At 45.6% G+C, this 17,157-nt stretch overlaps 1 protein-coding gene across 4 annotated transcripts in view; it reads right to left on the reverse strand.

Annotated features, from left to right (window-relative positions):
- The window catches only part of DYNC1LI2 (dynein cytoplasmic 1 light intermediate chain 2), a 32,399-nt gene that overhangs the window by 11,982 nt on the left and 3,260 nt on the right, over nucleotides 1-17,157 (reverse strand). For all 4 annotated transcript variants that reach the window (XM_056135973.1, XM_056135972.1, XM_056135971.1 and 1 more), the window contains exons 4-6: nucleotides 12,326-12,556; nucleotides 3,472-3,641; nucleotides 1,784-1,877 (exon numbers count right to left, since the gene is read on the reverse strand). In XM_056135973.1, the coding sequence (XP_055991948.1) occupies nucleotides 1,784-1,877; nucleotides 3,472-3,641; nucleotides 12,326-12,556 (495 nt within the window). The remainder of the gene's footprint in view (nucleotides 1-1,783; nucleotides 1,878-3,471; nucleotides 3,642-12,325; nucleotides 12,557-17,157) is intronic.

Genomic DNA, 17,157 nt, shown 5'->3' on the forward strand with positions numbered 1-17,157 from the left:
AAATACATGACAGAGTTGAAAGTTTAAATCTAAAAAAGTAATAGTAGTCGAAGATCAGGTCAAAAGCATAGAACATGTAGTTCGTTTAAAAATATGTAAAGGCTTGACTGATAGTACAACAGGTAGAATGTTTGCCTTGCATGCGGCTGACCCTGGTTCAATCCCCAGCATCCCATATGGTCCCCCGAGCACCGCCAGAAATGGTTCCTGAGTGCAAAGCCAGGAGTAACCACTGTGCATCACTGGGTGTGACCCAAAAAGGAAAAATAAAAATATGTAGGGGCTGGAGCAATAGCCTAGTGGGTAGGGCATTTGCCTTGCACGTGGCTGACCCGGGTTCAATTCCCAGCATCCCATATGGTCCCCTGAGCACCACCAGAGGTAATTCCTGAGTGTAAAGCCAGGAGTAACCTCTGTGCATCGCTGGGTGTGACCCAAAAAGCAATAAATAAATAATAATAAATAAAAATAAGTAAATGGTTGTCTTGACCTTGACCGTAAGCTGTTACCCCAAACAGTTGATGGCTCAAAGGCTAGCCCAGAAAAAGAGCCTCAGAATATGCAAACTGCCTGGATTCCTTCCCAAGCATGTGCTCATGTGGGATTAAATTGATCACGGAGCATGCCTTTCCTGAGACATAAGAACCTACAGATATGAGGACCCTCAATTAGACTGGACAAGCTAAAAACTTCAAAGGAAGTGATGGGAACTCACTAGAGGACGTATGACTTCAAGTACTAAGACAGTAACACAAAGCACCTCTCTGTGAATGGCTAAAACACCAACATATAGGGAATGGTCCTCTGAAAGATACATTTACAATTAGCCATTTTTGGGGGCAAAAATACGAAGTTTAAAAGGTTTCCAAGGAGCAGAGAGATAAGGCAGGTGAGGTGCTGCCTTGCACGTGGCTGACTCAAGATCAATCCAGGTCTCCCAAGTTCCACCAGGAGTGATCCCTAAGCAAGAGTCACAAGTAAGCAAGTAAGCCCTAAGCACAGCTGGCGTGGTCCCCAAATAAAAATAAAAAGGTTTCCAGGTAGGACAGGGGTTAAGCAAAGTGCCACACATGCAGTAATCCCAGGTTTGACCCCTAGCAGATGATTCCCCACCAAGGACCACCGGGTGTGGACCTAGAGGTCCCCCCAAAATCTCTGGCACCAGAGGGCCCAACCAGCATATCCAGACCTCTGCATTGAACCACTAGCTGGTTGTGCAAGACTCACTGGGAGGTCCCCAGGGCTCCTGAGCAGTGTTTGGGAGGCATCCCTGCTCAAAATTTTTTTTTCAAGGTAGGAACAAATAGTCATCAGTTTTCTTTTTTACTTTGGTAGCATTTCAAATATACAGCATTTAAAACTAGTAATAAAAATGAAAAAACGGTCTAGAGAGTTCAGCAGGTAAGGAACTTGCTGTGTTCATACCTGACCCAGGTTTGATCCCCAGCACCGCATATGGTCCCCTGAAACTCATCAGGAGCGACTCCTGAGTGCAGAGCCAGGAGTAAACCCTGAGCACAGCCAGGTATGGACAGCCAAAACCCTGCCCACCTCCCTCCCAAAAAGAAGGAAAATAAAAGATCAAAGTAGACACAAGTTACTAAGTCTAAAATTCCAACAAAGTAAAAAAGTAGTAAAGACAATTTCTCCCTGGCAGAAAACTATTTTGAGTTCAGGAAGTACTTGCACTTTTTGTGAAAGATGCTCCATTTGGAGCGAAGCCAGGATTAATATGAAGAGAGGGGAGCCTGGGAGCCCAGCCCAACACACGCCACAAGGATACACTGGAGGCAGAACCTCCGAAGGTGTGACTGGATGAAGTCAAAGTGCTCCTCCCTGTAATCGTGCTCCTTCTCCAGGACACTCACCGCATCACACTGCAGGGAAGACAAAAAGAAATGAATCAACTTTTTGCATTTGTTTGATGAGGGTGGAAGGAGCATCTTCTTCAGGAAATAGGTATTGCTCCCAGGAAGCTAGAGCCAAAGACCCAAACATTAATTACATAAACATGGAGGAAAAGCAAAGGGAGTTCCCACCCCCCCCTCCATTCTAGGTCTCTTTTCTTATCTGTAAAGTGGGAGTATAAGAGACTTGACCACCTCCCACAGTCACATCAGAAACAGCCACTGGACATGACAGTCTACTGCCTGCATTTCAGGCCTCCATTCTTAGAGATGGGAAGGGTCACCCTACAGCTGGGCACACCATGGCTTGGATTAGGAATCAAGTACGTCTGAAACCCCAAATGTTTTAAAACATTTTCAAAATGTTTTTTATTTACTTATTTTTTTCACATAACATACACAAATTCATTTCTCTGACAGAACGTGGATTCCCATCTCATGTCTACAGGAAAGAAGAATCTTAAGCTTTGAGTTCTATTTTTTTCTTTTATTTTTATTATTATTTTTTTTTTTTTTGCTTTTTGGGTCACGCCCGGCGATGCACAGGGGTTACTCCTGGCTCTGCACTCAGGAATTACCTCTGGCGGTGCTCGGGGGACCATATGGGATGCTGGGAATCGAACCCGGGTTGGCCGCGTGCAAGGCAAACGCCCTACCTGCTTTGCTATTGCTCTAGCCCCTTCTTTTAAAATTTTTAATTTTGCTTTTGCACCACACCCAACGGTGCTTAGGGCTTACATAGTCCTGGGTCTGTGCTGAGGGATCACTCTAGCAGGGCCTAGGGAGAGCACAGGGGTTGCTGGAAAGTGAATCTAGGTTGGTCAGGTGCAAGGCAAGCTCCCTACCCACTGTACTCTCTCCAGCTCATTTTTCAAGGTTCCTTTCTGAAAAGGAATAGCAAGCTTTAGAGATCAAAGCCAAAATAATCTCATAATAACAGAATTCCTTTATGCTACCAGCTTGAAAAGTAACTGTTTTATACAGCCTTAAGAATTCACATGGACTGGAGAGACAATATAGGGTTAAAGGCACTTGCCTAGTCCAATCCCTGGCACTGAATTTGGTCCTCAAACACCATCAGGAATAGACTCCTGATCAGAGAGCCAGGAGCACTGCCAGATTTGGGCCCCAAGCTCAAACCACCTCATTCACTTTCCACACCCCTCAAAAAACTGTCTTGGACTAGGGATATGCTTTAAGTAGTAGAGGATATGTGTTGAATGTGTGAGGCCCTGGGTTCTATCACCAGCACTGAGCAAAAAAAAAAAAAAAAAAAAAAAAAAAAAAAAAAAAATCGCTCCTAATTCTGAGTTTGAATCACTCAATGAAAATCACCCAGGGCATCAGTAAACTGATCACCCCATGTTATCAACAGTGATAATAAATAACAATATTTTCTATCCTAACACACTCAATGTACCTTAATGAATCTGAATTAAGCTCAATTTTCAATAAACCCAACTCAGGAAGTCTTTGGAAGGTACCTAATCCAAGCTTTTTACACTTTCAGAATTTGAGTGTTCACAGCCAAACCCAGCCAAGCCCACAATGCCGTGGCACACACCTTTGTGCACACTACCAACACAGGAATCCCCAGGTTATGTGTTAGCACACTGTCACCGAGAGGCAGGGCTACGTTTTCCTCGTCAGGTCCTGAGGCGAGAGGGCCCCTTCTCTGTGGGGAACCTTGACAACCTTCTTCAGGTTCAATATAGTCTTGAAAATCTTTCATATCTATAGAATGAAAAAGAAAATCCACATTCACACAAATATAAATATATATATGCAAGATTTAAACACTAAGCAGGCAATAGCAAGCCCCAAACACACTTTCCTATCACATTCTAATGCAATACAAGCATGTAAACTGGTAATGCAAAATGTCAGCTGTCGGACACTTGAGTAACATGGTTGGAGAGACAGAACATGACTGCTTCAGCCACGAGCCTGATTCCATCCCTAGATCCACATGTGTTCCCCTGAACCCCAAGCCAAGAACAGTTCTTAAGCTCTATTAGGTGTAGCACCAAAATCAGAAGACAGAAAAATCAAACGAACAAAACCAACCAACCGACTTCAGAGCAACCAAGATAGCTTCAATCATATTCGTCTCTTAGATTGGGGAGGGGGGTGGTGGGCGGTCGGGGGGGGGGGGGTAAGGGACCCTCTAATAATGCCCTGGAACAGTACCTCTGATCATCCAGCACCACACACAGCAGCAATCTGAGCTATCGTCCTGGTCCTCTACACACAGGTATAAAGAACTCAATGGATTCAAGAGTTCCTTCTATAAAAATGTTATTTTTCTTATGTACCTTACAAAGTCTTCTGCCTCAGCACTAGGCTTTCGTCACCGGAGCTCCTCGGAGGGGGTTGGGTTGAGTTTCCCTCCCCGGCCCGAGCAGAGCCCCGGCAGCCGAAGACCTCTGGAACCCAGCCACAGCCATGCTCAAGGCCGCTCTTCACACACTCTGTCGAGCCTCATGCACGAAGGAACTGGCAGAGGAACCCAGGTGTGTGGGACCTGGGGCTGAGATCTCCAAGCCTGCTCGGATCGGGACTGGGCTTCCTCCACCCAGATCCCCCACTTCCCAGTAGTTAGGCAGTCACACTCACAAAGTGCCCCTGGCGCCATGCAATCCCATCAACAGCCAAGATCCAGAGACTATAAAACAAAGCTCTCGGAAGAGAGCGATGCAGTTTTTCCCTCTTGGAGAGCCCGGCAAGCTACCGAGAGTATCCTGCCCACACAACAGAGTGTGGAAAGCACCCCGTGGCGTATTCGATATGTCAAAAACAGTAACAATAATGGGTCTCATTCCCCTGACCCTGAAAGAACCTCCAATGCGGCACTGTTGGGAAGGATGAGTAAAGAGGCTGCTAAAATCTCAGGGATAGGACAAATGAAGATGTTACTGGTGCCCGCTCAGGCAAATTGATGAACATCGGGATGACAGTGATACCATGATGTATCTTACATATTCAAAATAGAAGAATAATGGAACTGTTACCACACAGAGATAACTAAAAATAGATGTAACTTGTGAAATGCAAGAAATAGCACATCAGAAATATTCAGTAAAACTGTAATTATCTGAACTCTTTTTTCCCTCCTTTTTTATGGAGGGGCTCCCATACAATGCTCAGTGGACTTGGGAGCCATTACCAGTAATACTTGACCACCAGAGCTGGATGATTCAACATGCAATATGCTGCTAGGTTTGAACTCAGGTGAGTAAGGCACGTCCCCTGACTGGAGCTGGCCACACACCACCTGAACTCTCACAAGAACACGCTGCTTCTACACAGCCGAGTTATGTAAGCACTGAGGAGTGAGGCTAGATCCAGACAGCAAGATCTGGGTTTGCACATAATCCTTATTCTTGTGAATGCAGTCTTAGCTGTGGGGAACCCTGAATCACAAGTGCAGTCCATAGAGTTGTTCTTGTCTAACATAAAAACGGTCAGTGGTACAATGTCCCCTTTTCGACACATCCTTCAGCCAAGGGCACAATTCCCAGGAGGGCGCTCAAGCTGAAAGTGGTGCATGCGTTTGGTTAAGAGTCCTCATGACCCAGTGTGCTGCACTTGGCAGCATTCAAGTATGCGAGGTATGAACGTATCTGGGAAGTTCTGGGTTAGATTTTTCACTGTCTAAAGATGACTTAGGGGCCAGAGAAAATGCATGGAAGTCAGGTTCTTGCCTTGCATGGGGCCAACCTCAGTTTGATCACTGGCACCATGTGGTCTCCTGCGTACTATCAGGAGAAACCCCAAGCACAGAGCTGGGTATGGATTTAAACCAATCCCCAAACCCTTCCTCCCAAAAAAGGAGAAATAAATGACTTAATCATGCCTATCCTACAATACTAATGCGGGTATGGTGCCGCCAGCAGGTCAGTCTGTACCTGCGGGGCCAGTGCATCAGCAGCCTGATGGTGCCTTAAGTCTTCCTGATACTCCAAAATTGCTGCTGTGCAATTTGGCTGGACCCAACAACTTGGGACCAAGTTTATCAAGAAATTAAATGGCCAAAAGTTAGGTATGTGGGAGTCACGTCCACAAACCACCTACGGCTCATTTATTGGCCTTATTTCAGAGACCCATGAATCTCGAAAAAGATCAAAAGTTGCAGTTAACCCTGGACCTGCACATGGCTGAACAGACTTGGGTAAATTGGGGGAGGGGGTGGCAGGTTGGCCAAGACCCCCCCCCAACCCCCTGGCAACCGCTTGCTTCCACAATCCAAAATCTCTACCATACCCCTCACCTGATTCCACCATCTCAGGACAGACCTCACCAAGATATAATCTGCTGAAAATTCAGGTATGCGGGTGCTGTGACTGAAATCTCCAGGCTTTCTTGGGATCAGGATGGACTACCTCCCCCCACCTCCCTATATTTCCAGAAGCCTTGGTAGTCACATCCACAACCCAAAGCAGTCACCCAACTGAAAAGCTACTCCAGCCTTACCATCCCAATAAAAACACCAAATTGCCTTTTGAACAAACACCATAACCTCTTAGCATTGTATTGCAAGCCATAATGAACAAAAGGAAAAGGAGAGAGCAAGAAGGAAAAGTGCCTCCCATAGAGGGAGGCTGAGGGAGAGGGGTTGGGGTGTTGGGGGATGGTGGTAGGGAAACAGGGGGCATTGGTGATGGGAAACGTACACTGTTGGAGGAATGGGTGCTAGATCATTGTATGAGTGAAACCCAATAATGAACAGCTTTGTAATGTTCTATCTCACCAATATTCAATTAAAATAAATTTAGAAAAAGTAATGTGGAGTTCATGCCCAATTCAATCAGCTTAATCAATGGCTAAATAAATAGTAGTACTCCTACATGAAAAAAAAGTAATAAGGAAGCTCACTTAAAAGAAAACACACAGATCAAAACAACAATGAGATATCATTTCACACCACAGAGACTGGCTCACATCCAAAAGAACAAAAGCAACCGGTGCTGGCACAGATGTGGCGAGAAAGGGACCCTCCTTCACTACTGGTGAGAATGCCGACAGGTTCAGCCCTTTTGGAAAACAGTACGAATGATTCTCAAAAAATTAGAAATTGAGCTCCCATTCCCAATAGCACTCCTGGGAATATATCCCAGAGAAGCAAAAAAGTATAGTCGAAGTGACCTCTGCACTTGTTTGTTCATTGCAGCACTCTTTACAATAGCCAGAATCTGGAAAAAACCTGAGTGCCTGAGAACAGATGACTGGTTACAGAAACTTTGGTACATCTGCACAGTGGAGTACTATGTAGCTGTTAGAAAAGATGAAGTCATGAAATTTACATACAAGTGGTACTATATGGAAAGTATCACGTTAAGCGAAATGAGTCAGAAAGAGAGGGATAGACATAGAAAGATTGCATTCATCTGGGGAACATAAAGTAACAAAATAGGAGACTAACACCCAACAGTGGCTGAGATTAGTACCAGGAATTTTGCTCCATGGCTTGGAGGCCAGCCACACATGCTAGGGGAAAAGGGAACTCAGAGAAGGGAGCACCAAATAAAGGGTGTTGGGAGGATCCTCCCAGGATGGGAGAAGCATGCTGAAAGTAGACTATAGACCAAACACGATTGCCACTCAATGCCTCTTTTGCAAACCACAACACCCAAAAGGAGAGAGAGAACAAAAGGGAATGCCCTGCCACAAAGGCAGGGTGGAATGGGAGGGATGGGGGGGTGGGAGGGATACTGGGACCTGTGGTGGTGGAAAATGGGCACTGGTGGAGGGATGGGTACTTGATCATTGTATAACTGAAACCCAAGCACAAAAATTTGTAAGTCTACAACTGTACCTCATGGTGTTTCACTAATAAAAATTTAAAAAAAAACACAACACGAAACGCAGCATTTTAGAAAATAACATTTAGTGAAAAACGAGGATCAAAACCAAATGCAGGGGCTGGAGTGATAGTACAGCGAGTAGGGCGTTTGCCTTGCATGTGGCCGACCAGGGCTCAATTCCCAGCATCCCATACGGTCCCCTGAGCACCACCAGGACTAATTCTTGAGTGCAAAGCCAGGAGTAACCCGTGACCCAAAATACAAACAAACAAACAAACACACAAACAAAACCCAAATGCAGACTGTGGTGTGTAGCACAAATACTAAACGTGCACAACCCTCAGCAGACACATCCATACTTTCGTCATGTTCATCTAGAGAGTAGGACCTTATGCAGGGACCATCAGCCCTTCTAGCATCAGATCAGAGCAGTACCAGAGGAAGGAAAGCTAAGTCTCTTCACTGTAGCCTCTTTCTCATCATTCCTTCCCATCTCAGCAGTCACCCACTGGCTGCACATTCCTGAGAAGGCCCTAGAGGCAGCAGCTCATCTTTACCCTCTATATAAGCATTAAGTCCCAGAACAGAGGCAGGAATAACAAAACCAACCTTTACTCCAGCACCCCCTTCTGGCAGTACTGGCGGTTGCTTTGCCTACACCAGCTGCCTCAACTCTCACCAGTGGATCCAGCAGCTGAGCAGCTGCCACAGGCTCAGTGCTCTGGCAAATATGAGCCTGAAGGAATACCCTCCACCCCCCCGCCCCGGGTGAGGCCTCTCATGCAGTGGCTCTCAACGCAGCAGGCTAATGGCGGAATCGGACTGGAGACTAGCTGGGTAACCGGTCTTGACTCTCACTCTGTAACTAGAGCCTGCTGTATCTGGAGAGCGGAGGCCTCTGAGGAAGAGGCTGGCCACTGCCTTATTAAAAGCCTGGACAAAGACTCTCCTACAATCTGCAACACAAAGGTGACTGCCATTTCAAAGCACCACTCCTTTCCTGAGGCAGCGTGGTAAAAACTAGAGGCCCCTGAGGAACAGAGGAACAAGCATGTAGTTCTAGCACTTGCTGGATGCCCACCAGCCCCCTCTCCCTCGCCTCCCTCCGCTAACCAAGCCAAGCTGGCCCTCGGAATACTTGGTCACACAACCACATCTGCAGTCTCCTCAGAAGAAGGCACCACCTGTCCTTCTCCCTCCGTTCTTTCTTCTTCCTCCCTGCTGCTGCCAGGACCGGAAGCTGAAGGCTAGAGCTCCAGTTGGCAAGAGGAAGAGCACCACGCCCTTGATGGGGAGAGGACGGGACAGGAAGCAGCAAGGAGCCTTGAGCGGTCCTCCTGGAGCTGCTTTCCAGGCTGAAGCGCCTCCCTGAGGATTTCACTCATACCTCAGTCCTGAGCAAGCCAACCATTTCAGTTTTGCGTCACATGCCCACTCTCACCCTAAGTGACACAGACACCAATGGCGAAGACCACAAAATAAATCAGTATGTCACGGGAATACAAGCTTCCCAGGGGCATGTGCTCTGTCTGTGGCACTGTTCTCAAAGACTAGACTAGAGCCTGATGTAGGAAAGACATGTGCCTGGTCTGGGAGAGAACAATATCCATAGTACGAGTCTCTCTCTCTTCTCTCCTCAAGGATACTCTTGGCATTGCTCGAGGACCATATGTGGTACTGGGGATTGAAACAGGGTTGTCCAGGGCTGGGGCAATAGTATAGGTAGGGTGTTTGCTTTGCACGTGGCTGATCGGGTGCGATCCCCAGCATCCCATAAGGTGCCTGGAGCACCACCGGGAGTAACCTAAGAGCAGAGCCAGGAGGAACCTCTGAGCATCGCTGGGTGTGAGCCACCCCCCACCTCCCCCAAAAAAAGAAAAGAGTTGTCCTCACACAAGGCAAGTCCCTTCTCCACTTTTACTTTCTCTCCATCTTCACTTATTTTTGGGTTTTAGGCCATACCTGATGATGCTCAGGAGCTACTCCCAGCTTAGTACTTGCAGGGTCACTTCTGGTGGTGCTGGGGACTGAACTGGGTCAAACATATACGCTAGCCTTTTGAGCTACTTCTCCAGCCTACCATTTCTTTTATTCAGTTTTCTCAATTTGGGGGGCTTATTTCGGGGCCGCACCCAACAGTGCTCAGGGCTTACTCCTGGCTCTGCACTCAGGGATCATTCCTGGTGGGCTCCGGGGAACACATGAAATGCCAAACTGGGTTGGCTGCATGCAACCAAAAATGCTGCAGTACTGCTCCAGCACTTCTCAAATTTTAAAAATAAGGTTGTACTGTAAAAAAACAGGTTCAGAAGCTGAAATCTCCACTCATCCACTAATCTGGGTCTGATGTTTAAACGTACAGTGGGAGAAAAACAGCTCTTGAGTCTCAGAACTATTCTGGGAAGCTGTCTTTAGGGCCTCTATTTCAGGGGAAAAAGAGGCATTATCTAGAAAGGTCAATGGTTGAAGACAGATGAGCCGGGCAGCATAACAATTACTGCAGCACACAGGTGGGTGACCGAAGAAACACATGTGCACAGCTAGTAAAGAATCTGATGAGAAATGGTCTGTTTTAGTTAATGTGAAACCCTTACCCTAAGCCTAAGATGCAGCTGGGACAGAAAGACACACAGCAAGCAGCCTGATTTGAAAAAGCACTGTAACATTTCTGAACTCTTGGGCAGGGAGTGTGACAATCCTGTGTGCCATGCCCCAGAAGACCTGATTAATTCACTAAAGGCAATGATGTCATCCTGTGGAAATAAATAAGCCGGCTGAGCGAAGCCTGCCACAGCCAAGGCTGCCGCTGCCACAGCTCCTGCCCCTGCTCCTCCCATTTCCTTGGCAAGTGGACAGAAGTTGACGTAAGTGCACTGGAGCAAGGGAAAAGAAAAACAAGCTTCTAAACCACTCGAAGGGTAGAAACAAAAACAAACTTTCTGTATACCAAAAGCGTCTTGACTTGGATACCACCAAGTTTAAAAGGGCTTTTCACTTTAATGACAAAAGTAAACAAATAACCTCTTATTTCCTAAAAATCTCATTTGTTGGATTCCAAAAAGAATTAATATGAGCCGAAGATCTGTCTGAAAATTTTGTGTGTATGATGCTGGGGACCAAAACTCAGAGCTTACACTTTCCTGCTCTCCTGCTGAGTCACATCCCTGCCTAGGTTATTGGGTTTTTGTTTTTGTTTGTTTTCTTTTTTTTGGGCGGGGGGGGGGGGGAGAGGGGGGGTGTTTTTGGGGCCACACCCAGTAATGCTCAGGGCTCATTCCTAGCTCTGCACTCAGGAATTACTCCTGGTGGTACTCAAGGGATCAGATGGGATCTGTGGTTCAAACCCAGGTTGGCATCGTGCAAGGCAAATGCCCTACCTACTCTGGCCCAACATAAGACTTCTTTGAACTGCCAACTAATGACCCTCAACGGTCCATAGGAGTTTCAGGGCTAAGGGCACAAGCTGCAGAGACCATAGTTAAGTCTCTACACTCATTAAATGCAGCAGAGAGTAACAAAACAGTAAAAAAGATACATAGGAACTGTTCACATTCTGGGAAGTTGAGGAAAAAAATCCTCATTTTTTTTTTATTACTTTGGAGGGGAAGAGGTATGAGCCAACCCTGGCAGGTCACTCCTAGCTGCAGCTTGAGGGGAACAGTAGGTGGTGGTGGTGGGAGGAGAAAACTGAAGCAGGGGTCAACCACAGGCAAAGCAAGCACCTTACCACTGTACTCTCTTTGGCCCAAGAACCCTGATTTTTGGATTTTGGGCCACACCCGTCAGTGCTCAGGGCTTACTCTTGGCTCTGAACTCAGTAATCACTCCTGGCAGTGCTCATATGGGGTGTGAATCAAACCCAGCTCAGCTGCGTGAAACGCAAACACCTTATCTGCTGTATTATCGCTCTGGCCCCGGAACCCTTATTTTATGAAGAGAACCAATAAAGACAAGGAATTCCTTCCTTTCAGCTATGACACTTAAAGATTACCTGGAATACTTTCTGACTACTGAATTTACAAGAACTGAAATAAAGAGTGAACAAAAAACAAACACCCTACATGGGAAGCTTTACAGGATCTTGACACTGTATTAGTGTTGAGAACCACCCAAAGAGACCAATGAGGTTGGCATGGTGCAGCAGCAATGTAAGTGTAAAACAATACTGTTGGTGCTATTACACAAATGACAAAATTTAAAAAAAAGATTAAAAACTGTACAGACACAAAAATCTCTAAGAGAACTATGAATTTTGCAAATGAGAAAGTTCTATTTTAGAGGCCAGGAAGATCACTGAAAGGGGTGTTGCTCAGGCCCAGGATGTGTGAGCCCTTGCAGGAGAGGGCCTCCCCTGAGCATCACTGGACACAGTCCTGATGGTCCCGGCAGTGACAGACCTGAGCAGTACTGAATCAGAAGGCCAGAGAACCTAAACTTGAGCACACCATGCTGGGCCAAATACCTGAGAGTGGACCTCAGACTCCTCAGAAAAGGCAGAGAGAACATTCCCTGACACACACACACACACACACACACACACACAAAGAAGAAAAAGAAAGAAAGAAAGAAAGAAAGAAAGAAAGAAAGAAAGAAAGTAAGTTGTATTTTACTTACACTTTCGTTCCAGCTCCCTCATTTCCTCTGGTGGAATTTTCATTTTATCAATGTGCTCACGTAAAACACTAGCCCATTTCTGTAGCGATTCCATCACAGTCCAGGGCCTAGACATGTCTGCCACAAAAATGACCAGGGTCTCTGGTAAAGATTCAGCAGTAACAGCAAACTTCAACAGGCCTTTGTGGTACAGGTCTCCATCCAGAATCCACACATTACAGCGCGTGTGATCTAAGGGGGAAAAAGGGAAGTTAAGATATACCTGAGAATGACAACTAGCATACCTAGTAAGAGTCACGTTGGAAGCATCTGAAGGTGAGTCAGAAAAGAGCCCCAATGCTCAGGAGACAGCAATTCATGGTCAAGGTGCTCAATGAACTGTCAAGACTTCAACATTCTACATTCAACATTCTTCAACTGTCTAGACTTCTAGACTACATCTACCATAATACTGAGTCTACCTCTAAGAAGATTCCAGCTAAGAAGTGAAGAGTGAAGGTAATTTTAACTTTTCCATAAGAACCCAAAGACATGATAAAAGCTACACGTGGCTGGACCTACAGTACAGCAGGTAGAGCATTTGTCTAGCTCACGTCCAACCCAGGTTCAATGTCGAGCACCACACACATCCTAAACTCAACCAGAAGTGATCCCTGAATAACTGGGTGTGCCAGAGTAACTGGGTGTGAGCCAGAAAACTGGGTGTGTGCTGCGCCCCCACCAATGCCCTGCCAACAAAACAGAACGAAAGCTACAATGTTCGCTGGCCAGCCACAGTGCCCTACTCTAAACCCATTCTTTCTCCTAAGATACCAGAAATCTGTGCAAGAGCAAGCTGTGCTGATGAGCCTGTGGGCAGATAAGCTCTTCCTATAGCAGCCACACTGCAGTGCATTCACACGGCAAAGCACCAGAGGCAGGACCTTGTATTTAAGAACCCAGCTAAAGTCATTACTTTCATCAGGTGAGATATGAATCACTGAATGGTTACCTGATGATTCCTTTATAATATAAAGAAATTTCTGGGTTTTTGGCATGAAAATTAATGATTATTCTTTCTAAAATCCTTGCATTTTAGAATATACACAGGGAAATCTAGGGAGAAATGCTAAAATTTGCTTCAAAATAATCTAGCGCTGCATGAAAGGAAAAGAGGTTAAGAAACAAGAGCAATAAAACTGACCAAGAACTGGTAGCTGTGGGGTTCACAACACTAGTCTCTTTGTATTTGTCATTTTCCATAGTAAAAATTGAAAAATGCATATACACAAAATGTGCAAAAGCTGTAATTAAATGGTTTCAAAATCATACTTGATTAAACTGTACAAAACATTTCCCCATATTAATAAATTAAAAATAGTATTTTAGCACTCCTTTTGAGATATTTGCTGTTATTTTGAGGGCACACCCAGCAGTACTCAGGGGTCACTCCTGGTGGTGCAAAAGGGACAATATGTAATGCCAGGGATCGAGCTGGGGTCAGCCACAGGCAAGCAAAGTACCTTCCCCTGCTGTACCAGTTCTCTGGCCTATGAACTATTTTTTTACAAAAGCACCTAGATAACTCCTATCATCAAACAGATCACCTCATTAAGTTCTTTCCCAATAATTTCCAATACACACTTTCCCTCCCAAGGCGTACACTGGGCCACACCCAGCAGCAGACGTCAGGGGAGCATACGCAGTGCCCAGAATTCTAATCAGGATCAGTCACATGCAAGGAAAGAACACAACCGCCTGTACTAACTCTCCACCTACAACATGTACTTTAAATGTCTTCCATTAACTACCTTTTTGTAATAATCAATCCATTAACAAGTTAAAAACGTGTAATGAAAAACCTGTATTTATGACTTCAAGCTATACTTGATCTATTTCTGATAGGGTTTCGTTTCTATGCATGCCTTCAAAAATGCCACGGTTACCAAAGCTCTCGATGGTAACGCCTGCCTCTCACTAGGCTCCTTATTCGACCCTTTCCCACTGCCCGCTACTCGAAACTCCCCCGTGCCTGGAGATCATACCTGCCACCCACTGTGAAGTGGAACTGATGCCTCCAATGCTGAGGCATTGACATGTCACACCCCACCAAAAACCAGAGATAAGCCAGACTACCTTCTCGACTAGGTGACTGCCTGGCAAGAACCTTTTTATAACACACTATAAAACGGTAGAAGTGGGGCAGGGGCTGGAGCTTCTGCTTTGTGTGCGGGGATCTGTGTCTGATCTGCAGCACCTCACAGTTCCCTAAACACCACAGAATATACACCCAAAACTCAAACCCAAAACAACCAAGGCTGGCTCAGGGATGTGGTCATATACCTTGCATGGCTGAGGCCCTGGACCCCATCCCCAGCACCACAGGCTCCCCAACTCCTTTCCATTGCTGGGTACAATCTGGGTGATTCCTGCAAACTGCCAGAAGTGCCTCCCCAACAACAACAACAACAAGACCAAAGCTGAGAGATATAATTAACTACCTGTAGGGGCAATTCTCCCATCAAAGAGGAGCAATGCAAGTAGGTGGCCTTAAAAAAAAAAACAACAACAAAATTTATAATTGCAGAAGGCTACGAAATGTTTACTTGTTTGGAAGGTCTAGGGACACTATTGGCAAGGCTGGGGCAGGGGCTTTGCAGAGCTGGGAATTAAATTTAAGTCCTCACACATGCAATATTCTACCACTTGACCCACAGCTCTGGCCCCATCAAAGAAACTTTTACAGCAACCTTAAAGAACAGAAAACAGGGGCTAGAGTGACAGCACAGCGGGTAGGGCATTTGCCTTGCACGCGTCCAACCTGGGTTTGATTCCCAGCATCCCATATGGTCCCCCGAGCACCGCCAGGAGTAATTCCTGAGTGCATGAGCCAGGAGTAACCCCTGTGGATTGCCAGGTGTGACCCAAAAAGCAAAAAAGCAAAAAAAAAAAAAAAAAAAAAACACCCAAAAAACTCCCAAAGGTTAAGATGTAGTTCAATTTAAAGGGGACTGATGACCGATCATGGTGCACTGGCATGGAATATGCTTGCCACCTTAAACCATAAAGTATCTACCCATGTTTTGTTCTTTCAAAAGGGTAAAGATGAAGGCCGGAGAGAGATTAATGGACTGAATGGTTTTAGTGCTGTACTAGCTATATTATTGCTCTGGCCCCAAGTGCATTATCTGCATGTAGGAGACCCACGTCTGAACCCCTGTACACACGGTCCCCCACTAAGCACCACCAGGAGTGATCCCCAAACAAAGAGTTGGGAGTAGTCCTCCAACACCTCACTGTGGGCCCACAAACAATAGAAATACTAAAGCTGCTGTGTCTGAATCCTCTGTTACACCTGACACAGCCACTTCTCATTCTACCAACCTACAGAACAGGTACATTATCCAATTCTACAAACAACTAAATGCATGGTGGTTAGGTCGATTTGTGACAGCTGAAGTGGGATTCTGACCTAGTTCAGCCTGGCTTCAAAGCTTCCCCCAAACAATAAACATGTTCCCCAACACAGATCAGTGTGCTCAGACAGACACCTGAATGTACCTGTTTTTACACAAGATGTCACCACTGCGTCCACCTGTCCTTCACATTCTCAGGGAATGCTTCCTCCAAGGAAGCCTCAGGCTCTAAGACGGCCACTAAGTTAAAGTGCTAACACAAGGTGGGTCTCAGACTTTAACAAGTAAACCTTAGTGATTCTACTCAACAACTGCTACAAATCATCAACTTACAGTGCTAGAAAGGACCTGAGACCAGCCTCATCTAAGCAAAAAGGAAACAGAACTAGAGGTGGTAGAATTTGCTCCCCTATGTAATTGCCCCTACAATACTGTTTAAACAGGTGGGGAAAAGCCAAATAAAGAAATTTAACAGATGGTTTATCTTTATACTGCAAAGGCAACATTCCTATAAACAAAAGACCCATTATTCTACCACCAATAATTATTCTAGACCCATTCAAAAGGTCAAACATAAAGCCTAAAACTTCTGGGGTGATAGTTCAAAGTGGCGGAGCACATGCCTTACATGAACAAGGCCCAGAATTTGATCCCTGGCACTGTAGGGTACCCCAAACACATCCAGGTATGGCCCTGGTCGTGCCTGGTAGTGCCTGGCTCAGTCAACAACTGGAACAGCACCTCAGTGGGCCTGTTCATCACACCATCCATCTCTGACCTCCAGATACTGCTGGGGAAGCTCCCTGCCTCAGTGCCCCTTTCCAAACAGAAAACATACACACACACACACAAAGGCATTACTGAATAGTAGTAATGAAATAGTTGGTACTACTATTACTGAATAGTAGTAACCAAAAAAGAAAAAAAAAATCCCCCACCACTTCAATGCAACTCAGTAACAATTAAAGAATCTTAAGGTCATGTCAAATACTTTAATTATCCTAATGACACCAGAGACAGAACCGACTACTATCTCTTAGAGATGAAGATTTAAAAGACAGCATTATCACCTCTGAGCCTCTAATTTCACCACTGAAAGAAATGCAGGAAAACAGTATAATCTGCCACAAAGAAAACGCTCCTATGAATATCTGTTAAGATGTTATTCTCTGAATCACACCATTTTCAGATTCTGCACTAGAACAAGGCAAAGGAACAATGCTGTCTGGAGTAGCCACCAAATATTTCTCTCTCTTGCATTCATCTGGGGAACATAAAGAAACAAAATAGGAGACCAACACCCAAGAATAGCCGAGATAAGTACCAGAGGTTTACTCCATGGCTTAGAGGCTAGGGGAAAAGGCAGCTCAGATAGAGAAGGGAACACCAAATAAAGGGTGTTGGGAGGATCCTCCCAGGATTAGAGATGTGTGCTGA

This window comes from Sorex fumeus, unplaced genomic scaffold (genome assembly GCF_029834395.1).
Source record: "Sorex fumeus unplaced genomic scaffold, SorFum_2.1 ptg000122l, whole genome shotgun sequence".
Taxonomy (NCBI): Eukaryota; Metazoa; Chordata; class Mammalia; order Eulipotyphla; family Soricidae; genus Sorex; species Sorex fumeus.